General features: G+C 67.3%; 1 protein-coding gene across 12 annotated transcripts in view; it reads left to right on the top strand.

Moving 5' to 3' along the window:
• Window positions 1-16,646, top strand: part of LOC129200227 (arf-GAP with Rho-GAP domain, ANK repeat and PH domain-containing protein 1-like) — a 49,912-nt gene extending 33,266 nt beyond the window's left edge. For 8 of the 12 annotated variants that reach the window (XM_054811557.1, XM_054811547.1, XM_054811556.1 and 5 more), the window contains 20 exons: window positions 23-158; window positions 1,393-1,495; window positions 1,584-1,779; window positions 2,128-2,173; window positions 2,398-2,561; window positions 2,908-3,120; window positions 3,982-4,087; window positions 4,368-4,515; window positions 4,825-4,908; window positions 5,107-5,175; window positions 5,354-5,471; window positions 6,673-6,786; window positions 8,324-8,466; window positions 9,246-9,278; window positions 10,518-10,600; window positions 13,906-13,956; window positions 14,233-14,296; window positions 14,484-14,639; window positions 15,783-15,821; window positions 16,046-16,646. In XM_054811557.1, the coding sequence (XP_054667532.1) occupies window positions 23-158; window positions 1,393-1,495; window positions 1,584-1,779; window positions 2,128-2,173; window positions 2,398-2,561; window positions 2,908-3,120; window positions 3,982-4,087; window positions 4,368-4,515; window positions 4,825-4,908; window positions 5,107-5,175; window positions 5,354-5,471; window positions 6,673-6,786; window positions 8,324-8,466; window positions 9,246-9,278; window positions 10,518-10,600; window positions 13,906-13,956; window positions 14,233-14,296; window positions 14,484-14,639; window positions 15,783-15,800 (2,045 nt within the window). In that variant the 3' untranslated portion in view covers window positions 15,801-15,821; window positions 16,046-16,646. Of the gene's footprint in view, window positions 1-22; window positions 159-1,392; window positions 1,496-1,583; window positions 1,780-2,127; window positions 2,174-2,397; window positions 2,562-2,907; window positions 3,121-3,981; window positions 4,088-4,367; window positions 4,516-4,824; window positions 4,909-5,106; window positions 5,176-5,353; window positions 5,472-6,672; window positions 6,787-8,309; window positions 8,467-9,245; window positions 9,279-10,517; window positions 10,601-13,905; window positions 13,957-14,232; window positions 14,297-14,483; window positions 14,640-15,782; window positions 15,822-16,045 lie in introns of those variants that run through there. The other 4 variants (XM_054811550.1, XM_054811549.1, XR_008574829.1 and 1 more) reach the window with 4 other exon arrangements.
• Window positions 16,647-22,083: the final 5,437 nt, after the last annotated feature.

Raw genomic sequence — 22,083 nt, 5'->3', positions numbered from 1 at the left:
AGCACCATCCTGTGCCGTGCAGAGTTCAGCCGGCGGTGGTGCACGCTGCAGGACGGCGTCCTCAGCTACTACGAGAATGACCGCAACGCCGTGCCCAACGGCGAGATCAAGGTGGAGGAGATTGTGTGCCTGGTGAACAACCCGCCCCACGCCCACGGGTAAGGCTGTACCCCCACGTGCACCCCTATAGCACCCCGACATCCCCTCTGCTCCCGCAGGGCTGGGCATGGCCGCCGTATCACCCACGGGTGCTGGCATGGGGGGCTGCTGTCCCCACCCCCACCGCCGGCCCTTCTCGCCCTCGCAGCGAGCCTGACCCGTCTGTCTTTGCAAGGAACCTGTGTAAAGCCTCTGCAACCCCTGTGCAACCCTGTGCAACCCTGTGCAACCCTGTGCAACCCTGTGCAAACCCTGTGCAGCCCCTGTGCAGCCCCTTTGCAACCCTTTTGCAACCCCTTTGCAGCCCCTGTGCAACCCCTGTGCAGCCCCTTTGTAACCCCTTTGCAGCCCCTTTGTAACCCCTGTGCAGCCCCTTTGTAACCCCTTTGCAGCCCCTTTGCAACCCCTTTGCAACTCCTTTGCAGCCCCTTTGCAACCCCTTTGCAGCCCCCCTGCAGCCCCTTTGTAACCCCTTTGCAGCCCCTGTGCAACCCCTGTGCAGCCCCCCTGCAGCCCCCGTGCAACCCCTGTGCAGCCCCTGTGCAGCCCCTTTGTAACCCCTGTGCAACCCCTGTGCAGCCCCTTTGTAACCCTTGTGCAGCCCCTTTGCAGCCCCTGTGCAGCCCCTTTGTAACCCCTTTGTAACCCCTGTGCAGCCCCTTTGCAGCCCCTTTGCAGCCCCTTTGTAACACCTGTGCAGCCCCTTTGTAACCCCTGCACAGCCCCTGTGCAGCCCCTTTGTAACCACTGTGCAGCCCCTTTGTAACCCCTGTGCAGCCCCTGTGCAGCCCCTGCGCAGCCCCTGCGCAGCCCCTGTGCAGCCCCTTTGTAACCCCTGCGCAGCCCCTTTGTAACCCCTGCGCAGCCCCTGTGCAGCCCCTTTGTAACCCCTGTGCAGCCCCTTTGTAACCCCTGTGCAGCCCCTTTGCAATCCCTGTGCAGCCCCTTTGTAACCCCTTTGTAACCGCTGTGCAGCCCCTTTGTAACCCCTTTGCAGCCCCCCTGCAGCCCCCCTGCAGCCCCCGTGCTCCCCGTCGGAGCGTTCAGGGCAGCACGGGGATGCTGGAGGGCCCGGGGCCGTGGTGGGGGGATCCCAAACCGGATCAGCCGTCGGCAGAGCTGCTGGCAGATGTGCAGCGGGAAGTTCTCCCCACCCGGGGTGCCCCTGGCACCCAACCAGCTCCGTCCCAGCACCCACGGGTGTCCAGGCTCCCCTTTCCCTCCCTCCCGCAGGATCGAGAGCACGTTCGAGGTCTACATCGAGTCGGAGCGGCTCTACCTCTTCGGGCTGGAGAGCCCCGATTCCGCTCGGGAATGGCTCAAGTCCATTGCCAAGGTAGGATGCGGTGGGCTGGGGGCTGCCGCGGGTGCCGGAGGGAGCCGGGTGCCGCGGCGCTGACGCGTCCCTCTTCTCCCCGGTTCAGTCCTTCATCCACCCCCGTGCCGAGGAGCTGCTGGCTCTCGACTTCGAGCGGATCGGCCGGCTGCACTACAAGGGCGGCCTCAGCCTGGAGCGAGCCAAGGAGGGCTGGTTCGCCCTGGCCGGCTCCGCGCTCCACGTCTGCTTCGAGGACAGCGAGCGGCAGGAGCCTCTCCAGCTGCGCAAGCTGCAGGAGCTCTGTGCGTGCCCCTGCCCTCCCCCCAGGCTGGGAGGGACCTTGGGGAGGGGGGGGGGTGTCCCCCAAATCCAGCCCTGAGCAGCTGGGTTGCACCCAGCCAAGGTGGTTTTGGTGTGGGGGTGATGGGTGCTGCTCCGATGGAGCTCGGGGTCCCTGCACGGAGCGGGATGCAGCCGCTCTTCCTCCTCTCCATCCTCTTCCCCACCCCTGGAAAGTCGCTGCTTGTCCCGCCTGGGCCGGAGCCGGAACCCGCTGGCTGCCTGGCACAGCCCCCCCCCACATGTGGGGCTGGGGGGGCTGGGGCACCCCAAATTCCTGTGGGTGATGGGCTCTCTCCCTTCCCCTCCAGCCATCCAGGGAGACAACGAGGTGCTGGTGCTGGTGGAGAGACGGAGGTAAGAGCAGAGGGTGGGGGGGGGGGCAGAATATCAGCCCCTGCCCAGGCTGCCCCTCGCCCGGGGGTGCCTTCGCCCTCCCCGCAGTGATGGGGGACCCTCAGAAGAGAGCTGGGACCATCCCCAGGCCTCTGGTCCCAGCTTTTCCCGGGGGTCCCGGCCATGCGGTGGGGTCGGGGAGGGGGGGGCGGCCGGCCCCCGGCTGAGGCTGGCGTTGCCGGCAGGACGCTGTACATCCAGGGGGAGAGGAAGCTGGATTTCCTGGGCTGGGTCCACGCCATCCAGAAGGCTGCGGGCAGCTCGGGGGACACCTTGTCAGAGCAGCAGCTGACGGAGTCGGACGTCCCGCTGCTGGTGGACCGCTGCATCGACTACATCACCCAGTGCGGTACGTGCCGTCGCCCATCGCCAGGTGCTGGCGGGGACCAGAGCGCGGCGTTCAGGTCAATCCATCGGTGTGGCGCGGCTGGCTGAGACCCAACGCGCTCGTGACACACGTTTCCCTCCCTCCCTGAGCATCTGCTGCAGCTTTGTAGGAGAGCTCCGGCTGGAGCAGGGCTTCGGCTTTACCCCGCGGCTCCTCGGCGGTCGTGGCAACACCTGCGGGGTGGGAAGCGCCACGGCACCGGCTCCCCGCGGCGGCGTTTGATGGGGTGGGCGGGCAGGGGGCTGGGAGGGGTGACTGTCCCCCCCCCCCTGCCGAGGGGGTCTCATCCCCACTGGCTCTGCCCCAGGGCTGACGTCCGAGGGCATCTACCGCAAGAGTGGGCAGAACTCGAAGACCACCAACCTGCTGGAGATGCTGCGCCGGGACGCCCGCAGCGTCCGCCTGAAGGAGGGCGAGCACCAGGTGGACGACGTCGCCAACACCCTCAAACGCTTCTTCCGCGACCTCGGGGATGGGCTCTTCACCGCGCGGTGGGGCCAGGACTGGCTGCAGGCGACGGGTGAGCCCTGGGGGGCTGCTGGGGGGCGGTGGGAGGACGGGGGGGGGGGGGATGGGCTCCCTGGCTCTGCTGCAGCCCCCTTCGTCCTCTCCTCCGGGTTGCACGGGGAGAGCACATCTGGACCCCACGTGGTCCAAGGGCTCGAGCCCCTGGGTGGGGAGCGGAACGCCCACGCTGACCCCGTGCAGCCCCGGGCTCTGGCTGGGGCTGAGACAGGGCAGAGAGCCAGACCCCCCCCCCCCCCGCCCTTTGCTTCTGGATCCGGCCCCTGAGTACCAGGGCTGGAGGCACCCGGCAGCTGGAGACCTGTGGGGCTGGGGTGCTCCGACCCCCTGGAGCTGGGATACTCCAGCTGTGGGATGCTCTGGTCCTGTGGATTTGGGATGCTCCAGCCCTGGGATGTTCCGGTCCTATCGATTTGGGATGCTCCAGCCTTGCAGAGCTGGGATGCTCTGGTCTTGTGGAGCTGAGATGCTTCGGCTCTGGGATGCTCCAGCCCTATGGAGCTGGGAAGCTCCATCCCCATGGAGCTGGGATGCTCCGGTCTTGTGGAGCTGGGATGCTTCAGCCCTGCAGAGATGCAATATTCCAGCCCAGTGGAGCTGGGATGTCCAGCCCTGGGATGCTCTGGCCCCGTGGAGCTGAGACACCAGCCCCGTGGAGCTGGGATGCTCCAGCCTCACAGAGCTGGGATGCTCCGGCCCTGGGATGCTCCATCCCCGTGGAGCTGGGATGCTCCGTCCCCGCAGTGGGGCAGGAGGGTCCGAGGTGGGGTCTGGAGAGGGGACGGCAGGGCCGTGGGTCTCAATCTCACCTTCACGCCCCTCCGCACTCATCCCCTCCCTCGTGCTCCTCTCGCAGTGCTGGAGGATGAGGAGGCAAAGATCGGCGAGTACCGGCGGCTCCTGGGCATCCTCCCCACCGTGAACCGGGCCACGCTGAAGGCGCTCATCAACCACCTCTTCCGGTACGGCGCGGGCGGCAGGTCTGCGGCGCGGCAGAGCCCGCGGTCCCCGAGCCTCCATGGGGCATCGTCCCATCTGCTGTGGGGTCCGGGGGAGGCGTGGGGCAGAGCAGAGCCCTCACCCCTTGGCTCGCGTCCCGAGCAAGGACAGGGTGGGGGGATTTGGGGTCCCAAAGCCGAGCATCACGTCCCGGCGTGGGGGGCGTTCCCCTTGGCAAGGCTGATGGGGGGCGGGGGGTGTGGGGGGGCCCCAGGGCAGGAACCGTAACGGGGTTCCCCGCAGGGTCCAGCGCTTCTCTGGGGAGAACCAGATGAACACGCACAACCTGGCCATCGTCTTCGGGCCCACGCTCTTCCAGACGGACGGGAAGGACTACAAGGCAGGGCGCGTGGTGGAGGACCTCATCAGCCACTACGTCAAGATCTTTAACGTAGGTTCACCCCCCCCCCCCCCGGCGCTGCTCTGGGGAGAGGGGGCTGGATCAGGCCCACGTGTGAACGTTCCCAGGGGATGGGGAGGTGGAGGGAGGAGGAAGCTGGGGCTGCGCTGACTGCAGACATCTCCTTGCTTTGGAGATGAGGGAAGGGGGGGTCTGTGTCCCTGCAATCCCTGGAGAACCCCGAGCCTGGAGCTGCTGGCACCGCTGGGCGGGGGAGCAGCTTCCCCTGGGGACCCGCAGTGAAACTTAAGGGTGGTCTGGTCAGCCCTGATGGCTCCCTGGGCTCCTCTTCCTCGGCAGGTCAATGATCAAGAGATGAAGAAGCAGCAGGACGAGATCATGGCCATCATGAAGATGCGGGAGGCAGCGTCCAGTGGGACTCAGGTGGGTCCTGGACATGGGGAGCTTCCTGGGGCACCCTCTTTGCGTGGGGCCCCATCACCTGCTCCAGCGTCTCCTGGAGACGTTGTCCCAAAAAATAGATATCAGAGATGCCCCAGGCAGGAGGCGTCCACGCTGGGTGGGGGGATTTAGCCCACATGTGGGAAGCCGCAGGTGAAGTGCTTTCCTGTTGCCCTCCAGCAAGCCGGAGACTTCATCTGCACCGTCTACCTGGAGGAGAAGAAGACGGAGGCAGAGCAGCACGTCAAGGTGAGTGGTGGGGTGGAGGAGGGTGCAGAGAAGACAAGGACCTCGTGTTGCATGCCCAAATCTCTGTGGTGGCATGGGGGGGGATGCTCTGAACCGGCACCTCTGCAGCACGAGGGTGGCACGGCCCCAGGCACCAGCTGGTAGAGATCTGTCCCCTCCCTCTGTCCCTTCCTCCCAGATCCCGGCCACCATGACAGCCGAGGAGCTCACCTTCGAGATCCTGGACCGGAGGAAAATCGTCATGAAGGAGAAGGACTATTGGAGCTGCTTCGAAGTGAACGAGAGGGAGGAAGCAGGTTGGTGTGGGGGCATGAGGGTGGTGGGAATGGGGATGGGGACGGCAATGGAGATGGAGATGCAGGTGGAGGTGCAGATGGGGATGCACGTGGAGGTGGAGAAGGAAATGGAGAAGGACATGGAGGTGGAGATGGAGGTGAAGGTGCAGATGGAGATGGAGGTGGAGAAGGACATGGAGGTGGAGATGGAGGTGGGGTTGGAGGTGGAGGTGCAGATGGGGATGGAGGTGGGGTTGGAGGTGGGGTTGGAGGTAGGGATGTGGATGGGGATGAGAAGGCTCCCATGGGGACCGCACCGTGGAGCAATGCCAGGATGGGCTCCAGGCGCTTGGGAGAAGCCGGCTGTGGCACCATGGCTTTGCTCACCGCATCCAGATTGCACGTGGCTGAGCACGTGAAAGGGCCAGAGGTTTGGGCTGGACCCAGAGGGTCTCCCTGCATCCTTGGTGGGGGTGTCCAGGCTCTCTGGCCACCAAAGGGAGCAGCTCTGGGGTGTCCGTAGGCAGCAGCGGGCGAGAGCTTGGTGTGAGCAGGATGAGACCCCGGCTCTCGAGCGTGCCTGGCAGGGGGACTGGCAGGGCGCTGAGCCCGGCAGCGCTCTGGGCATCACTGCAAGCCTCTGCTGAGACGTTTCGGTCCTTGCCAGCGCCGAGCCATCACGCTCAGGCTCCCCTCCGCAAGGGGTGGGTGCTGCTTCCCTGCCGCTGCTTAGCAGAGCAGCACCCAGAAAACAGAAATAAAAAGGCCCCTCAGGCTGTGCGGCGGCTGAAATGAACCTAAAATTGAATCTTCACCCATGAGCTTTTGTGAAACCCTCGACTCGCGTGGAAACACCCGCGTTTGAGATACCCCCGTGCACGTTCCGCGGGCACGCCTGCAGGTTGCGTGCTGCCTGCAGCAGTCCGCGGCATCCAGACGCGCTCGCTCGGCTATCGCGATGTCTGTCGGCAATGCTTCCCGAGCCACCTTCCCGGCCCCGCGCGGCCCCGCCGCTCACGTAGCGTGGCCCAGAGGTCCCCTCCCCAGGGGACAATTAGAAAGCGGCAGCACCGTGAAATGAATCCAATTAAAAGGCGATGGCGCTGCGTGGGAGCTCTGCTCGGGGACAGGCAGGACTGGGGACACACGTGTGACCCCCGGCCCTTGGGGGTGCCACCCCCCAGGATGCTGCCTGATCCCTGCCTGTCCCTCTGCCTGCCAGAACGGCCCTTGCACTACTCGGAAAAAGTCCTGCCCATTTTGCACTGCCTGGGGACGGAGAGCTACCTGGTGGTGAAGAAGCAGATGTCCATGGAGAACATGCTCATCTACCTCGGTGAGGAGCTGGGGGGGCAGGGGCCTGGGGGAGGGAGGGGACGGGGATGGGATGGGATGGGGATGGGATGGGGATGGGATGGGATGGGGATGGGATGGGGATGGGATGGGGATGGGATGGGATGGGGATGGGATGGGGATGGGATGGGGATGGGATGGGGATGGGATGGGGATGGGATGGGATGGGGATGGGATGGGGATGGGATGGGGATGGGATGGGGATGGGATGGGATGGGGATGGGATGGGATGGGATGGGATGGGATGGGATGGGATGGGATGGGGATGGGATGGGGATGGGATGGGATGGGGATGGGATGGGGATGGGGATGGGGATGGGGATGGGGATGGGATGGGATGGGATGGGGATGGGATGGGGATGGGGATGGGGATGGGGATGGGGATGGGGATGGGGATGGGATGGGGATGGGATGGGATGGGATGGGGATGGGATGGGATGGGGATGGGATGGGGATGGGGATGGGGATGGGGATGGGGATGGGATGGGATGGGGATGGGATGGGATGGGATGGGATGGGATGGGGATGGGATGGGATGGGGATGGGGATGGGATGGGATGGGGATGGGATGGGGATGGGATGGGGATGGGATGGGATGGGATGGGATGGGGATGGGATGGGATGGGATGGGGATGGGGATGGGATGGGATGGGGATGGGATGGGGATGGGATGGGGATGGGATGGGATGGGATGGGGATGGGATGGGATGGGATGGGGATGGGATGGGATGGGGATGGGGATGGGATGGGATGGGATGGGGATGGGGATGGGGATGGGATGGGATGGGATGGGGATGGGGATGGGGATGGGATGGGATGGGATGGGGATTGGGATGGGATGGGGATGGGGATGGGATGGGGATGGGGATGGGATGGGATGGGGATGGGATGGGGATGGGATGGGATGGGGATGGGATGGGATGGGATGGGGATGGGATGGGGATGGGGATGGGACAGAATAGTTGGCATGGAGTGTGGTGGGATGGGGATGGGCATGGTATAGAATGGGGAAGGGGATGGGATGGAGTGGGATGGGGACAGGGAAGGGAATGGGAATGGGACTGGGGATGGGGCCAGCGCCAGGTCCCTGCCAGTGCTGGGTGGGCAGGATGCTCCCTGTGCTGCTGCCAGCAGCCCTGCAGAAAATCCCCAAGGGACCAACAATCCCAGGGCCGCATCCTGCCTGGCCGTGCAAGCGGCATGGGCACCAGCCCAGTTAGCACGGGACTGGGAGCCCCCCGATACGGGGTCGTGGCCGGATGCTGTGCCCAGCGCAGGGGGGGAGATGGTCCTGCCTGCCCTGCCTGGGCTGGGAGCAGGCAGCAGGCAGCAGGCAGCAGGCAGGGGGGCAGCACCGGGGGGACTGTGCAGCAGCCGGTGGGCTTCAGGGGCGGGGGGGGGGGCGAGAGGGGGTTGCCCTTGCTATTGCGCTGCGGGACCGGGTCTGGCTGCGCCCCGCGCCCTTCCTGGGGGGCCTGACCCCCCTGGGGGGCCGGAGCCGCTCAGGCGTGTGCCCCCAGCCAGCAGAGTGGGTGACTGCAAGCACGGCATGATGAAGTTTCGGGAGGAGAGGAACCTGCTGGGGCTCGGCCTGAGCACCGGCTTCCACGACCGCTACTTCATCCTCAACCACAGCTGCCTGCGCCTCTACAAGGAAGTGCGGGTGAGCCCTGCCTGCTGGCTGCCTGCACGGCACTGCTCCCTTCCCCTGCCTTCACTTTCCTTCCCAGCTGTGCTGCGTTGTCACCCTGCGCCGGGTGTCCCTGAGGACCCACGTGGGCTGGCACCGCACGGGCATCGCAGGCAGCGATGGGGCTGGTATCATGCAGGCATCGCAGGCAGCGATGGGGCTGGCATTGCAGGCAGCGACGGGGCTAGGATTGCAGGCAGCGATGGGGCTGGGATTGCAGGCAGCGATGGGGCTGGCACTGCAGGCAGCGATGGGGCTGGGATTGCAGGCAGCGATGGGGCTGGTATCACGCAGGCATTGCAGGCAGCGATGGGGCTGGGATTGCAGGCAGCGATGGGGCTGGTATCACGCAGGCATTGCAGGCAGCGACGGGGCTGGCATTGCAGGCAGCGACGGGGCTGGTATCACGCAGGCATTGCAGGCAGCGACGGGGCTGACCCCAGCAGTGCCGTCGCTCTCCCAGACCCGGAGCTTTCCCGGAGCAGGTCCAGAGCCGGCTCCAAGTCAGTGCAAGGACTCAGGAGGGGGACACTGGCGTCCCAGCTGTGCTGGGACATCCGCCCCCCGCTCACCGGTCCCTGCTCCCCCCGCCCCGGCTCCCCGGTCCGACCCCGCGCCCCGGCCCGTGGCTGCCGCCATCCCCCGTGCCCTGCCCGTGGGCAGCGAAGGCTCTGCGGGGAGGTGACCCCCTCTCCTCCCGCTGCGGCTCGTCCCCCACGTCTGCTTTAACCCCCCCGTCCTCTGTTGAACAGAGCCTGAAGCAGCGGACCCCCCCCTTGGAGAACGTGAGTAGAGGAGCCCGGGGGGCTCGGCGGGGCACACGGGGGCTCCGGTGCCTCTGCCCTTACAAGGCTGCCCGGGGTCACTCCCAAATCCAATCCCGCAACACGCGTCCGCCCGTCGCCCTGCGCCCCCGGGTGCCATGGGGTGCTGCCTGTGCCGGAGCTGCCCCCGGTGCTGCCGTCCCTCCCCGTTAGCCCCCGGCGCCGGGGGTGCGCCAGCTTGCACCCCTCTTATCGGGGTCCTCCGATTTGGGGGTGTCGCTGCCCCTCGCTCCAGGCAGCTGGAGACGGGGAAGGGGCGGTGCTGCGGGGGGGGGGGGGATGGGCTGAGCTGGCTCCCCATCCCGCGGGAATTGGATCGGGCTCTTGTAAGTCACGCCGCTTGCACGCGTACGCGGGCGGGCAGCTGTATGGGGGGGGGGGTCCCCCGTCGTGGCACCCGCTTGCGCGGCTCGGCGAGGTGCGGATGGCACCGGCTGGGGGGGGGCACGGGGGGAGCCGCGGTGCCTTTTGGAACGGCATGCCGGCGATGGGCGACGCCTGGGCCGGCTGGCTGCCGCGGTGCGGGCCACGGGGACGCCCCGCTTTCCCCCGGCCCTCCTCTTGGGAGGCTGCTGGGGGCGGGGGGGGGCAGCTCACAGCCAGCACCCCAAAGGATGCTCCGAGGCTGGGGGGGGGGGGGGGAGCCCCGCACAGCCCAAGCGGGACCCAGGGAGGAGTTGGGGCACCCATCTTCATCCATCGCGGGGAGGTGCCCGCCTGCCGTGCCGTGCCGTGCCGTGCCGTGCCGTGCCGTGCCGTGCCGGTGGGATGGTTGGGGTGTGGTGAGGGCAGAGAGCCGGTGGCAGAGCGGGGCTGGGGCCATGGCCGCAATGCTGAGGAGGGATGTGACGTGCGCGTCCCCATGGGGAGCACCCAGTGCCGGGCTCTCCGGACCCCGTCGCGACGCGGCAGCGCTGGTCCCAGCTCTGAAGGCAACCGGCACCATCTGTGGGGGACCCCGCCGCGGGGACAGGCCACCCGTGTCCCCTCCCTCAGTCACGGGCGATGGGCACCCGCTCTGTGGCAAGCTGAGACCTGGGCCGAGCCCCTTCCCCATCACCGCGTCCCCACGGCGTCTCCTCCCTGCCCGCCGAGGGGACAAAACCCATCCTTGGCATCAGCGTGGGTGGGGATGGGTGACAAGGGGGCTGGCGGTGGCCCTGCAGCCCCCAACCCAGGGCCGGGCCCCTTTTCCCCCAGAGCCACAAGCCGGAGAAGGAGTGGCCCGTCAGGAACCTGAAGGTCTACCTGGGCATTAAGAAGAAGCTTCGGCCCCCGACGTGGTGAGTGGCAACGTGGTGTCCTGCTGGGATGGGATGGGATGGGATGGGGATGGGATGGGGATGGGATGGGATGGGATGGGGATGGGATGGGGATGGGATGGGATGGGATGGGATGGGGATGGGATGGGGATGGGATGGGGATGGGATGGGGATGGGATGGGATGGGGATGGGGATGGGATGGGGATGGGATGGGATGGGATGGGGATGGGATGGGGATGGGGATGGGATGGGGATGGGATGGGGATGGGATGGGATGGGGATGGGGATGGGATGGGGATGGGATGGGATGGGATGGGGATGGGATGGGGATGGGGATGGGATGGGGATGGGATGGGGATGGGATGGGATGGGGATGGGATGGGATGGGATGGGGATGGGATGGGATGGGGATGGGATGGGGATGGGATGGGGATGGGATGGGATGGGGATGGGATGGGGATGGGATGGGATGGGATGGGATGGGGATGGGATGGGATGGGGATGGGATGGGATGGGGATGGGGATGGGGATGGGGATGGGATGGGGATGGGGATGGGGATGGGGATGGGGATGGGGATGGGATGGGATGGGGATGGGATGGGGATGGGATGGGATGGGATGGGGATGGGGATGGGATGGGATGGGGATGGGATGGGATGGGGATGGGATGGGATGGGATGGGATGGGGATGGGGATGGGGATGGGGATGGGGATGGGGATGGGATGGGATGGGGATGGGATGGGGATGGGGATGGGGATGGGGATGGGATGGGATGGGGATGGGATGGGGATGGGGATGGGATGGGGATGGGATGGGGATGGGGATGGGATGGGGATGGGGATGGGATGGGGATGGGATGGGATGGGGATGGGGATGGGATGGGATGGGGATGGGATGGGGATGGGGATGGGATGGGATGGGGATGGGATGGGGATGGGATGGGATGGGGATGGGGACAGGGCTGGGGCTGGGGCCAAGGACAGGGCCAGGGACGGGGCCAGGGACCAGGATGGGGACGGGGATGGGGATGGGGACAGGAACGAGGACAGGGCCGGGGACAGTTCTGGCTGCTGGGACACGTCTCGTGCTGGCCATGGCTCCTGCCAGCAGATGTCAGAGCAGCCCCGCAGGACGGGTGTGCACGGGGACCGGACGTGTGTGTGTGTGTGTGTGTGTGTGTGTGTGTGTGCATGCGGGTTTGCCTCTGGGTGTGCACGCGTGTGTGTGGGGAGGTGCGTGTCAGAGTCTGTGTGCACACGCGTGCATGTGCATATATGTGTGTGGGTGCGTGCATGTGGGTGTCTGCATGTGAGTGTGTGCATATGGGTGTGTGCGTGCATGTCTGCATGCACGTGTGTGTGTGCATGTACGTGAGTGCGTGCATGTCAGCTAGTTGTGTACATGTGTGTGCATGTGCATATGTGTATGTGCATGCGTGTGAGTGTGTGCACGTGGGTGCATGCGTGCATATCAGCGTATGTCCGTGTGTGTGCATGGGCATATGTGTGCATGTCAGCAATTTGTGTATGTGTGTGTGCGCGTGTGCATATGTTTGTGTGCATGTGGGCGTGTGCGTGCATGTCAATGTGTGTGTGCACATATGTGCATATGAGCATGCATGTGAGTGTGCATATGGGTGTGTGCATGTCAGCAAGTTGTGTAGCTGTGTGTGCACGTGTGCAAGTGCATATATTTATGTGCATGTGCATGTGGGTGTGGATGTCAGTGTGTGTGCATATGAGTGCACGGGCACACGTGGGTGTGTGCATGCATGCCAGTGAGTTGCGTACGTGTGTGCGTGTGTATGTGCATGCGGGTGAGTGTGTGCATGTGGGTGTGTGCGTGCATGTCAGCCTGCGTGTGCACGCGTGTGTGTGTATATGAGTATGTGCGTGTTTGTGAGTGTGCATGTGGGCGTGTGCATGCAATGCATAGGTGGGAGCATGGGCATGTGTGTGCACACGGGTGTGAGGGACGGGGGGGTTGCAGGGACGGGGGGTTGCAGGGACGGGGGGGTTACAGGGACGGGGGGGTTACAGGGACAGGGGGGTTGCAGGGACGGGGGGTTACAGGGACGGGGGGGTTACAGGGACGGGGGGGTTACAGGGACAGGGGGGTTGCAGGGACGGGGGGTTACAGGGACGGGGGGTTACAGGGACTGGGGGGTTACAGGGACTGGGGGTTTCCAGGGACGGGGGGTTGCAGGGACGGGGGGGTTGCAGGGACGGGGGGGTTGCAGGGACGGGGGGTTACAGGGACGGGGGGGTTACAGGGACGGGGGGGTTACAGGGACAGGGGGTTACAGGGACGGGGGGGTTACAGGGACGGGGGGGTTGCAGGGACGGGGGGTTACAGGGACAGGGGGTTACAGGGACAGGGGGTTACAGGGACGGGGGGTTACAGGGACGGGGGGGTTACAGGGACGGGGGGTTACAGGGACAGGGGGTTACAGGGACGGGTGTTTCCAGGGACGGGGGGTTGCAGGGACGGGGGGAGTTGCAGGGATGGGGGGGTTTGCAGGGACAGAGGTTTCCAGGGACGGGGGGGGTTGCAGGGACGGGGGGTTACAGGGACGGGGGGTTACAGGGACGGGGGGTTGCAGGGACGGGGGGGTTACAGGGACAGGGGGTTACAGGGACGGGGGGGGTTACAGGGACGGGGGGTTGCAGGGACGGGGGGGTTACAGGGACAGGGGGTTACAGGGACGGGGGGTTGCAGGGACGGGGGGGTTGCAGGGACGGGGGGTTGCAGGGACAGGGGGTTACAGGGACGGGGGGTTACAGGGACGGGGGGGTTACAGGGACAGGGGGGTTGCAGGGACGGGGGGGTTACAGGGACAGGGGGTTACAGGGACAGGGGGTTACAGGGACAGGGGGGTTGCAGGGACGGGGGGGTTACAGGGACAGGGGGTTACAGGGACAGGGGGTTGCAGGGACGGGGGGTTGCAGGGACGGGGGAGTTACAGGGACAGGGGGTTACAGGGACAGGGGGTTACAGGGACGGGGGGGTTGCAGGGACGGGGGGGTGCCTGGGACGGGGGGTTACAGGGACGGGGGGTTACAGGGACGGGGGGTTGCAGGGACGGGGGGTTGCAGGGACGGGGGGGTTACAGGGACAGGGGGTTACAGGGACGGGGGGTTGCAGGGACGGGGGGTTGCAGGGACAGAGGTTTCCAGGGACGGGGGGGTTACAGGGACGGGGGGTTGCAGGGACGGGGGGTTGCAGGGACAGGGGTTTGCTGAGGCACTTTGACACCTGGAGTGCTGGAGCCGGGGCCGGGCAGCCTGGGGGGGGGCCTGCATGTTTTCCCCTCTCCCCTTCCAGCTGGGGCTTTACGGTCTTCTACGAGAACGAGAAGCACGAGAAGCAGCAATGGTAAGGGAGGGGAGGACATGGGGACGCTAAGCTCACCCCCAGGACAGACAGACGTGATGGGGCTTTCTGCGGGCAGAGCCTGGCTGGGTGCTCGGGGTACCCCGGGGGTCTGTGGCTGTCACCCTCGTCCCCTTCCGTCCCCTGAGGTCTGCCAGACCTCGTGCGAAGCAGCGGCCCGGGGTCCCGGAGCAGGCGGGTGCGGGCAGAGGCGCGCGGCACATCCCTCCCCGCTGCGCCCCGCCATCCCCTCCGGCCGCTGACGCCGCGTCCCCGCAGGTACCTTTGCTGCGACACCCAGGCCGATCTGCGGGAGTGGTTCGCCACCTTCCTCCATGTGCAGGTAGGGAGCGGGCACGGGGCTGCGGGGCGGCAGCGCGGAGGGGTGCCGGGCTGGCACAGACCCTCTGGAGCATCCGCGCATCCCTAAATACCGGCATCCCGACGCGGAGGAGAGGTCCCCGGGTGGCCCAGAACCGAAAAGCCGGTGTCCAGCCCCCCCCTCCAGCCCCCGTCCCCTCTGTCCCCAGAACGGCGGGTCCCTGTGGCCCTCGGAGACCTCCAAGGTGCGGGCGTCGCGGTCGCAGCAGGACTCCAGGTTGGGTAACATCTCCCTCATCCCGCTGCGGGGCAATGAGAGCGAGATGAGGACCAGGGTGGCTGCTGTTGCTACTGACCCGCTAACCGTGAGTGAGACCGGGGCGCCGCGGGGGTCCCTCTGCGCGAGGCCGCATCTCCCCTGCATCACACGCTGGGAGGGGGGGGTCCTGCTCCCTAAATCTGGGGTGTGGGGGGTCCCCCCCCAGCATCAGGCTCTGGTCACCCCAGAGAGAGCTGGGGGAGGGGGGGGAGGGGTGATCCCTTGGGTGCCCTGCCTGGCATCGGGGCTGGGGGGTGGTCCCCTGGGTGCAGGGGTGTCCCGAAGCGTGTGATGCGGGAAGAGGGGGATGCTGCCAGGCTCCTGATTTTACCCACAGCGGGGGTTTTCTCTGAAACACCCTCCTGGTCACAAATCAGCCCCCCCCCCCCCACCCCCGTTGTCTTGCTCTGTCTGTCTGTGCAACAGCCGTCCTGCCCCGGGGGCTGTTGCACGCCTGGCATCCCCCCCGTGCCGGTGTTGGCCATGGGTGTCGGAGCCTTGCTCAGCCACGGGGCCCGCCGGTGCCGCCGGCCGGTGGTAGGACGGAGCTGCTCCGGTTCCACCGCGCCCGAGCCGATCCCTCGGGCTCTCGTTGCTGTTATAAACCTGAGGACGCGGCTGTGCCGGGGCTGGGGGGGGTCCCACCGCCGGCATCGGTTGTGCATCACCCAACGGTGATCACCCCAAGGGTGCCCCGAGGGCGGGGAGCAGCAGCATCACTGCCGCGGTGCCCCCCGCCTCGTCCCGTCCCCCGGAACCGGGTCTGTGGGGGAGCCCTGGCCCAGGACCCCCGCCCAGGCTCAGGTTTATAACGGGGGGGCAGCGGGGAAGCTCCTCGGGGGGCTGTGCTTCGCGGTGTGCGTGTGCCGGCGTGCGAGGCACGGCCGTCCCTGCCCGCTCCGTGCCCGCTCCTCCGGTCCGGGCTCGGCCCCCCCTGCAAGCTGGCAGGGGGTCTCTGCACCCCACGGGCCGTGGAGCAGCGGCTGGGGGGATCTGGGGTGAGGGGCCAGGACCCCGCGGCTCCCAGGGGGTAGTACTGGGGGTGTCCCTCGCCAGCGCCGTGCTGGGTGCTCCGGGGTGGGATGGGGTGGCTGCCACCGCAGTCCCCCGTAGCGGCTGCTCGGAGGCCGTGCCGGGGCACCGCGGAGGAGGCTGAGGACTAACGGGGACGCGTCTGCTCTGTCCCCAGCTCCTGCGCAACGTCTGAGCTGGAGGCCTGACACGCAGGGTGAGTGTCCCTCCCTGCCTGCACCCACTGCCCGGGCCCAGCGTGCGGGCAGCGCAGGCAGCGCAGGCAGCGGGAGGTGGGAGCCGATGCTCCGGCTGTCCCACTGCCACCCCGGCTCGGGGACGCGGGCACACGCATGCGTGCACGGCAGTGTCCCCCCACGCATGTCCCCCCTGCGTGTCCCATCCCCTTCCCCAACCCTCCGCTCTCCGCTTGTGCCGCAGGTTCATCCGCAAGCGGGGCCGCCCTGGGGGAGCCGCGCCAGCCCCGCACCCCAGCACCCGCCGAGGGTCCCGCCGGCTCCGGAGCCCCCGCCGGGCCCTCTCTCCTCCCCGCACGGTGACCCACGGGCAGCCAGGAGGGGCAAAGGCAGCGAGGCCACCCACCCGCCGGCGCAGCCGGTCTCGGGAGCCACGGCCAGGCAGCCCACCCGACCCCGCGCCCCGCGCCCCGGCTGCTTTCGGCTTCTGCTCCGAGCTCCGGGCGGAGAGGCAGAGCCCAGCCGCGGGATGGGGGCTGCGGCCGGGGGCTCTCGCTTTCCCCCCTTGTCCCTCTGGTTTTAAGTTTTTCTCCTTAAAAATGACAAGGCAGACGGGAGCAGCCCTTCCCGTGGGATGCACGCCCGGCTCTGGGTGCCGGCATCACGGTGCTCCCATCACTCCGGGGGAGGGGGTGCCCCATCCCCGGGGTCCCCTCCATGCTGGGCAGGGCGTCGAGAGCCTCTGCACCCCCCCAAACTGGGGAGGGGGTGCGTCCGGCCTCTGTCCCCCCCCGGCTCCAGCCTCTGCTGGAGGGGGGGGGGACAGGGTGGGGGGGGCGGCAGGAGCTGCCCCGCTTCTTGCTGCTGCCTCTCGATGATATTAAAGGTCTTGGGGAGACAGCGTGGGGGTGTCCAGGTCTCTGCTGGCCACGCGGGGTGGGTGGCTGGGGTGGGGGACAGCGGGAGCTGGCGAGCCCATGGGTGCAGGGGGAGCTGGTGAGCCCATGGGTGCAGCGGGAGCTGGTGAGCCCGTGGGTGCAGGGGGAGCTGGTGAGCCCGTGGGTGCAGGGGGAGCTGGTGAACCCATGGGTGCAGCGGGAGCTGGTGAGCCCATGGGTGCAGCGGGAGCTGGTGAGCCCGTGGGTGCAGGGGGAGCTGGTGAGCCCGTGGGTGCAGGGGGAGCTGGTGAACCCATGGGTGCAGCGGGAGCTGGTGAGCCCATGGGTGCAGCGGGAGCTGGTGAGCCCGTGGGTGCAGCGGGAGCTCGTGAGCCCGTGGGTGCAGCGGGAGCTGGTGAGCCCGTGGGTGCAGGGGGAGCTGGTGAGCCCATGGGTGCAGCGGGAGCTGGTGAACCCGTGGGTGCAGGGGGAGCTGGTGAACCCGTGGGTGCAGGGGGAGCTGGTGAGCCCGTGGGTGCAGGGGGAGCTGGTGAACCCGTGGGTGCAGGGGGAGCTGGTGAGCCCATGGGTGCAGTGGGAGCTGGTGAGCCCGTGGGTGCAGGGGGAGCTGGCGAGCCCATGGGTGCAGTGGGAGCTGGTGAGCCCGTGGGTGCAGCAGGCGCTGGTGAGCCCGTGGGTGCAGCGGGAGCTGGTGAGCCCATGGGTGCAGGGGGAGCTGGTGAGCCCATGGGTGCAGTGGGAGCTGGTGAGCCCATGGGTGCAGGGGGAGCTGGTGAGCCCGTGGGTGCAGGGGGAGCTGGCGAGCCCATGGGTGCAGTGGGAGCTGGTGAGCCCGTGGGTGCAGCGGGAGCTGGTGAGCCCATGGGTGCAGCGGGAGCTGGTGAGCCCGTGGGTGCAGTGGGAGCTGGTGAGCCCATGGGTGCAGGGGGAGCTGGCGAGCCCGTGGGTGCAGCGGGAGCTGGTGAGCCCGTGGGTGCAGCGGGAGCTGGTGAGCCCATGGGTGCAGCAGGCGCTGGCGAGCCCGTGGGTGCAGTGGGAGCTGGTGAACCCATGGGTGCAGCGGGAGCTGGCGAGCCCGTGGGTGCAGCGGGAGCTGGTGAGCCCATGGGTGCAGTGGGAGCTGGTGAGCCCATGGGTGCAGGGGGAGCTGGCGAGCCCATGGGTGCAGTGGGAGCTGGTGAGCCTGTGGGTGCAGCAGGCGCTGGCGAGCCCGTGGGTGCAGCGGGCGCTGGTGAGCCCATGGGTGCAGGGGGAGCTGGTGAGCCCATGGGTGCAGTGGGAGCTGGTGAGCCCGTGGGTGCAGGGGGAGCTGGCGAGCCCGTGGGTGCAGGGGGAGCTGGTGAGCCCGTGGGTGCAGTGGGAGCTGGTGAGCCCATGGGTGCAGGGGGAGCTGGCGAGCCCGTGGGTGCAGCGGGCGCTGGTGAGCCCATGGGTGCAGTGGGAGCTGGCGAGCCCATGGGTGCAGCGGGAGCTGGCGAGCCCATGGGTGCAGCGGGAGCTGGTGAGCCCATGGGTGCAGTGGGAGCTGGTGAGCCCATGGGTGCAGTGGGAGCTGGTGAGCCCATGGGTGCAGGGGGAGCTGGCGAGCCCGTGGGTGCAGCGGGAGCTGGTGAGCCTGTGGGTGCAGCAGGCGCTGGCGAGCCCGTGGGTGCAGCGGGCGCTGGTGAGCCCATGGGTGCAGGGGGAGCTGGTGAGCCCGTGGGTGCAGGGGGAGCTGGTGAGCCCATGGGTGCAGGGGGAGCTGGTGAGCCCGTGGGTGCAGGGGGAGCTGGTGAGCCCGTGGGTGCAGTGGGAGCTGGTGAGCCCATGGGTGCAGTGGGAGCTGGTGAGCCCATGGGTGCAGGGGGAGCTGGCGAGCCCATGGGTGCAGCAGGCGCTGGCGAGCCCGTGGGTGCAGCGGGCGCTGGTGAGCCCATGGGTGCAGTGGGAGCTGGCGAGCCCATGGGTGCAGCGGGAGCTGGCGAGCCCATGGGTGCAGCGGGAGCTGGTGAGCCCATGGGTGCAGTGGGAGCTGGTGAGCCCGTGGGTGCAGGGGGAGCTGGTGAGCCCGTGGGTGCAGTGGGAGCTGGCGAGCCCGTGGGCGCAGCAGGACGGCCCCGGATCCACCCGCTGGGTGCTCACGAGCCGCTGGGTGATGCCATGGAGAGGGCAGCGAGCTGCCAAGCTGCTTTTGGGGACACGGCAGTGGCACCCTGGTCCGACGGTCCTGCTGCGCCCAGCCCTGCCCGTGCCGTCGTGACACCGTGCCAGCGCCGGGACGTGGGCACGCCGGGATGGGAGGCAGCTCCCAGGGTGGGCGAGCGTTTGCAGTTCCCCTGCCTGCACCCACCGTCCCGTGGCACCCTGCAGGGTGCCAGCCAGGGCCGGAGCGGGGGGCTTGTTCCTTCGCAGGGAGATGGGGAGCAGCAGGGGGGTGCTGGGGGGCAGGAGGGGCAGGCGGTGGGTTGGGATCCGTGCTGCACTGCCACTGCGGGTCACTGGGGCTGGGGGGGTCAGCGAGACGGGCGCTGCCCTGGGGACTGCGGGGGCAACCGGCCGGGGCTGTGTGGGGCCGTGCGGGGTGCTGGGTGCAGCGTCTGCCTGCCAGGTCCTGCTCAGCGATGCATCGCACAGCCCCGTGCTTGCTGCGCCCACGGCCACCCTGTGCTACACCCACAGCCAAGCCCACCCTACACCCACGGCCAACCCCACCCTACACCCACGGCCAAGCCCACCCTACACCCACGGCCACCCTGTGCTACACCCATGGCCAAACCCACCCTACACCCATGGCCAAACCCACCCTACACCCACAGCCAAGCCCACCCTACACCCACGGCCACCCTGTGCTACACCCACAGCCAAGCCCACCCTACACCCACGGCCAAGCCCACCCTACACCCACAGCCAAGCCCACCCTACACCCACGGCCACCCTGTGCTACACCCACAGCCAAGCCCACCCTACACCCACGGCCAAGCCCACCCTACACCCACGGCCAAACCCACCCTACACCCACGGCCAAGCCCACCCTACACCCACGGCCACCCTGTGCTACACCCACGGCCAAGCCCACCCTACACCCACGGCCAAACCCACCCTACACCCACGGCCAAACCCACCCTACACCCACGGCCACCCTGTGCTACACCCACAGCCAAGCCCACCCTACACCCACAGCCAAACCCACCCTACACCCACGGCCAAGCCCACCCTACACCCATGGCCACCCTGTGCTACACCCACAGCCAAACCCACCCTACACCCACGGCCAAGCCCACCCTACACCCACGGCCAAACCCACCCTACACCCACAGCCAAGCCCACCCTACACCCACGGCCAAACCCACCCTACACCCACGGCCAAGCCCACCCTACACCCACGGCCAAACCCACCCTACACCCACGGCCAAACCCACCCTACACCCACGGCCAAACCCACCCTACATCCACAGCCAAACCCACCCTACACCCACGGCCACCCGGTGCTGCTCTGTAACAGCTGCTGTTGTGAGGAGCTTGCATGTGCGTGCACAGAGGTGCGCGTGCAAGCACATGTGTGCGTGTGCACGCACAAGGACATGTCTGCGGGTGTGCTGCAGGGAGCGGTGCCCCGCAGCGTGAGGCACGGTGGGCATTTTAAAGCCAGAGGTCAGGAGCTGCCTGCTATTTACGCTCTGCGCAGGCAGAGCAGGCAGCTCCTCAGAGCACGGCAGTCCCGGGAATTCCTCCTCGGAGCAGGGCAGTCCCGGGAATTCCTCCTCGGAGCAGGGCAGTCCTGGGAATTCCTCCTCGGAGCAGGGCAGTCCCGGGAACCCCTCCCCGACCCCCGTGGCAGCCCCACAGCACGTGGCTGATGCCACGCACGACTGCTGGCTGCCACTGTCCACGGCCTTGGTCCTTGCCTTAAAAACCGCTCGAGCTTCCCCTCGCAGCCGTCCCCGCTGGGAACGTCCTTGGACCTCTGCCTGGACCACGTCCCCAGGGATGCAGGGTGCAGGGGTGAGGGGCACCAGATACAGAGATGGGGGATGCGGGGCTGTGGGATGCGGGGGTGTGGGATGCAGGATACAGGGATGCAGGATACAGGGATGCAGGATACGGGGATGCAGGGTGCAGGGATGCAGGGATGCAGGATATGGGGATGCAGGATACGGGGATGAAGGGTGCAGGATACGGGGATGAGGGGTGCAGGATACAGGGATGCAGGATACAGGGATGCAGGGATGCAGGATATGGGGATGCAGGGTGCAGGATACGGGAATGCAGGATACAGGGATGCAGGGTGCAGGATGCAGGGATGCAGGATACGGGAATGCAGGATACAGGGATGCAGGGTGCAGGATGCAGGGATGCAGGATATGGGGATGCAGGATATGGGGATACAGGGATGCAGGATACGGGGATGCAGGATACGGGGATGCAGGGTGCAGGGATGCAGGGATGCAGGATATGGGGATGCAGGATACAGGGATGCAGGGTGCAGGATGCAGGGTGCAGGATACAGGGATGCAGGATATGGGGATACAGGGATGCAGGATACGGGGATGCAGGGTGCAGGATGCAGGGATGCAGGATACAGGGATGCAGGATATGGGGGTACAGGGATGCAGGATACGGGGATACAGGGTGCAGGTATGCAGGATACGGCGATGCAGGATACGGGGATGCAGGATACAGGGATGCAGGGATGCAGGATGCAGGATACAGGGATGCAGGATATGGGGGTACAGGGATGCAGGATACAGGGATACAGGGTGCAGGTATGCAGGATACGGCGATGCAGGATACAGGGATGCAGGATACAGGGATGCAGGATATGGGGGTGCGGGATGCAGGGTGCAGGACGCAGGGATGCAGGGGGCTGGCTGGGCAGTGAGAGGTGGCCGGGTGCGACCGCAGGGCTGGGTGCATCGCTCTTCCGCCAAGCTGCCTGTGATGGCCCTGGGTGGGGGTGTCCCACCGCCCCCTCCTTGTGCTGAGCCTCCCCCGGGGGCCGGGCGATGAGTCATGCGTGGGAGAGGGCTGTCAATCACCGCCGGGGCTGTGGGTTTGCGGCGGCGGCGCTGGCGGCATCACCCGCGGCACTGCAAGGAGCAATGGAGCCGTCGAGATGGAGATGGAGGGAAGGCACCTGCGTCCCCACCCCCCTGACACCAGCCCCCCCCCCCCCCCGTGAGCCTCGGCTTCGCCTGCGTGTGGCTCGGGCCCCTCGTCACCGTGCCTGGGCGAGGACCTGGGTGTCAGGAGAGGGAAAGAGCCTCTGCCACCCCTGGCTCCATCACCCTCTGCCTTGCTGCTGTGCCAGGTGGGCCATGGGGCTGCTGGTGGCCAGGGCTCTGCAGGCAGAGAGCTCTGCAGGCAGGGAAGCAGGTACCATGGAATACTGTTAGCGCTCAGCTTT

This window comes from Grus americana, unplaced genomic scaffold (assembly GCF_028858705.1).
Source record: "Grus americana isolate bGruAme1 unplaced genomic scaffold, bGruAme1.mat H_1, whole genome shotgun sequence".
Classification (NCBI taxonomy): domain Eukaryota; kingdom Metazoa; phylum Chordata; class Aves; order Gruiformes; family Gruidae; genus Grus; species Grus americana.
Note: the sequence above shows the minus strand (reverse complement) of the source record. Positions and strands in the feature narration are given on the sequence as shown.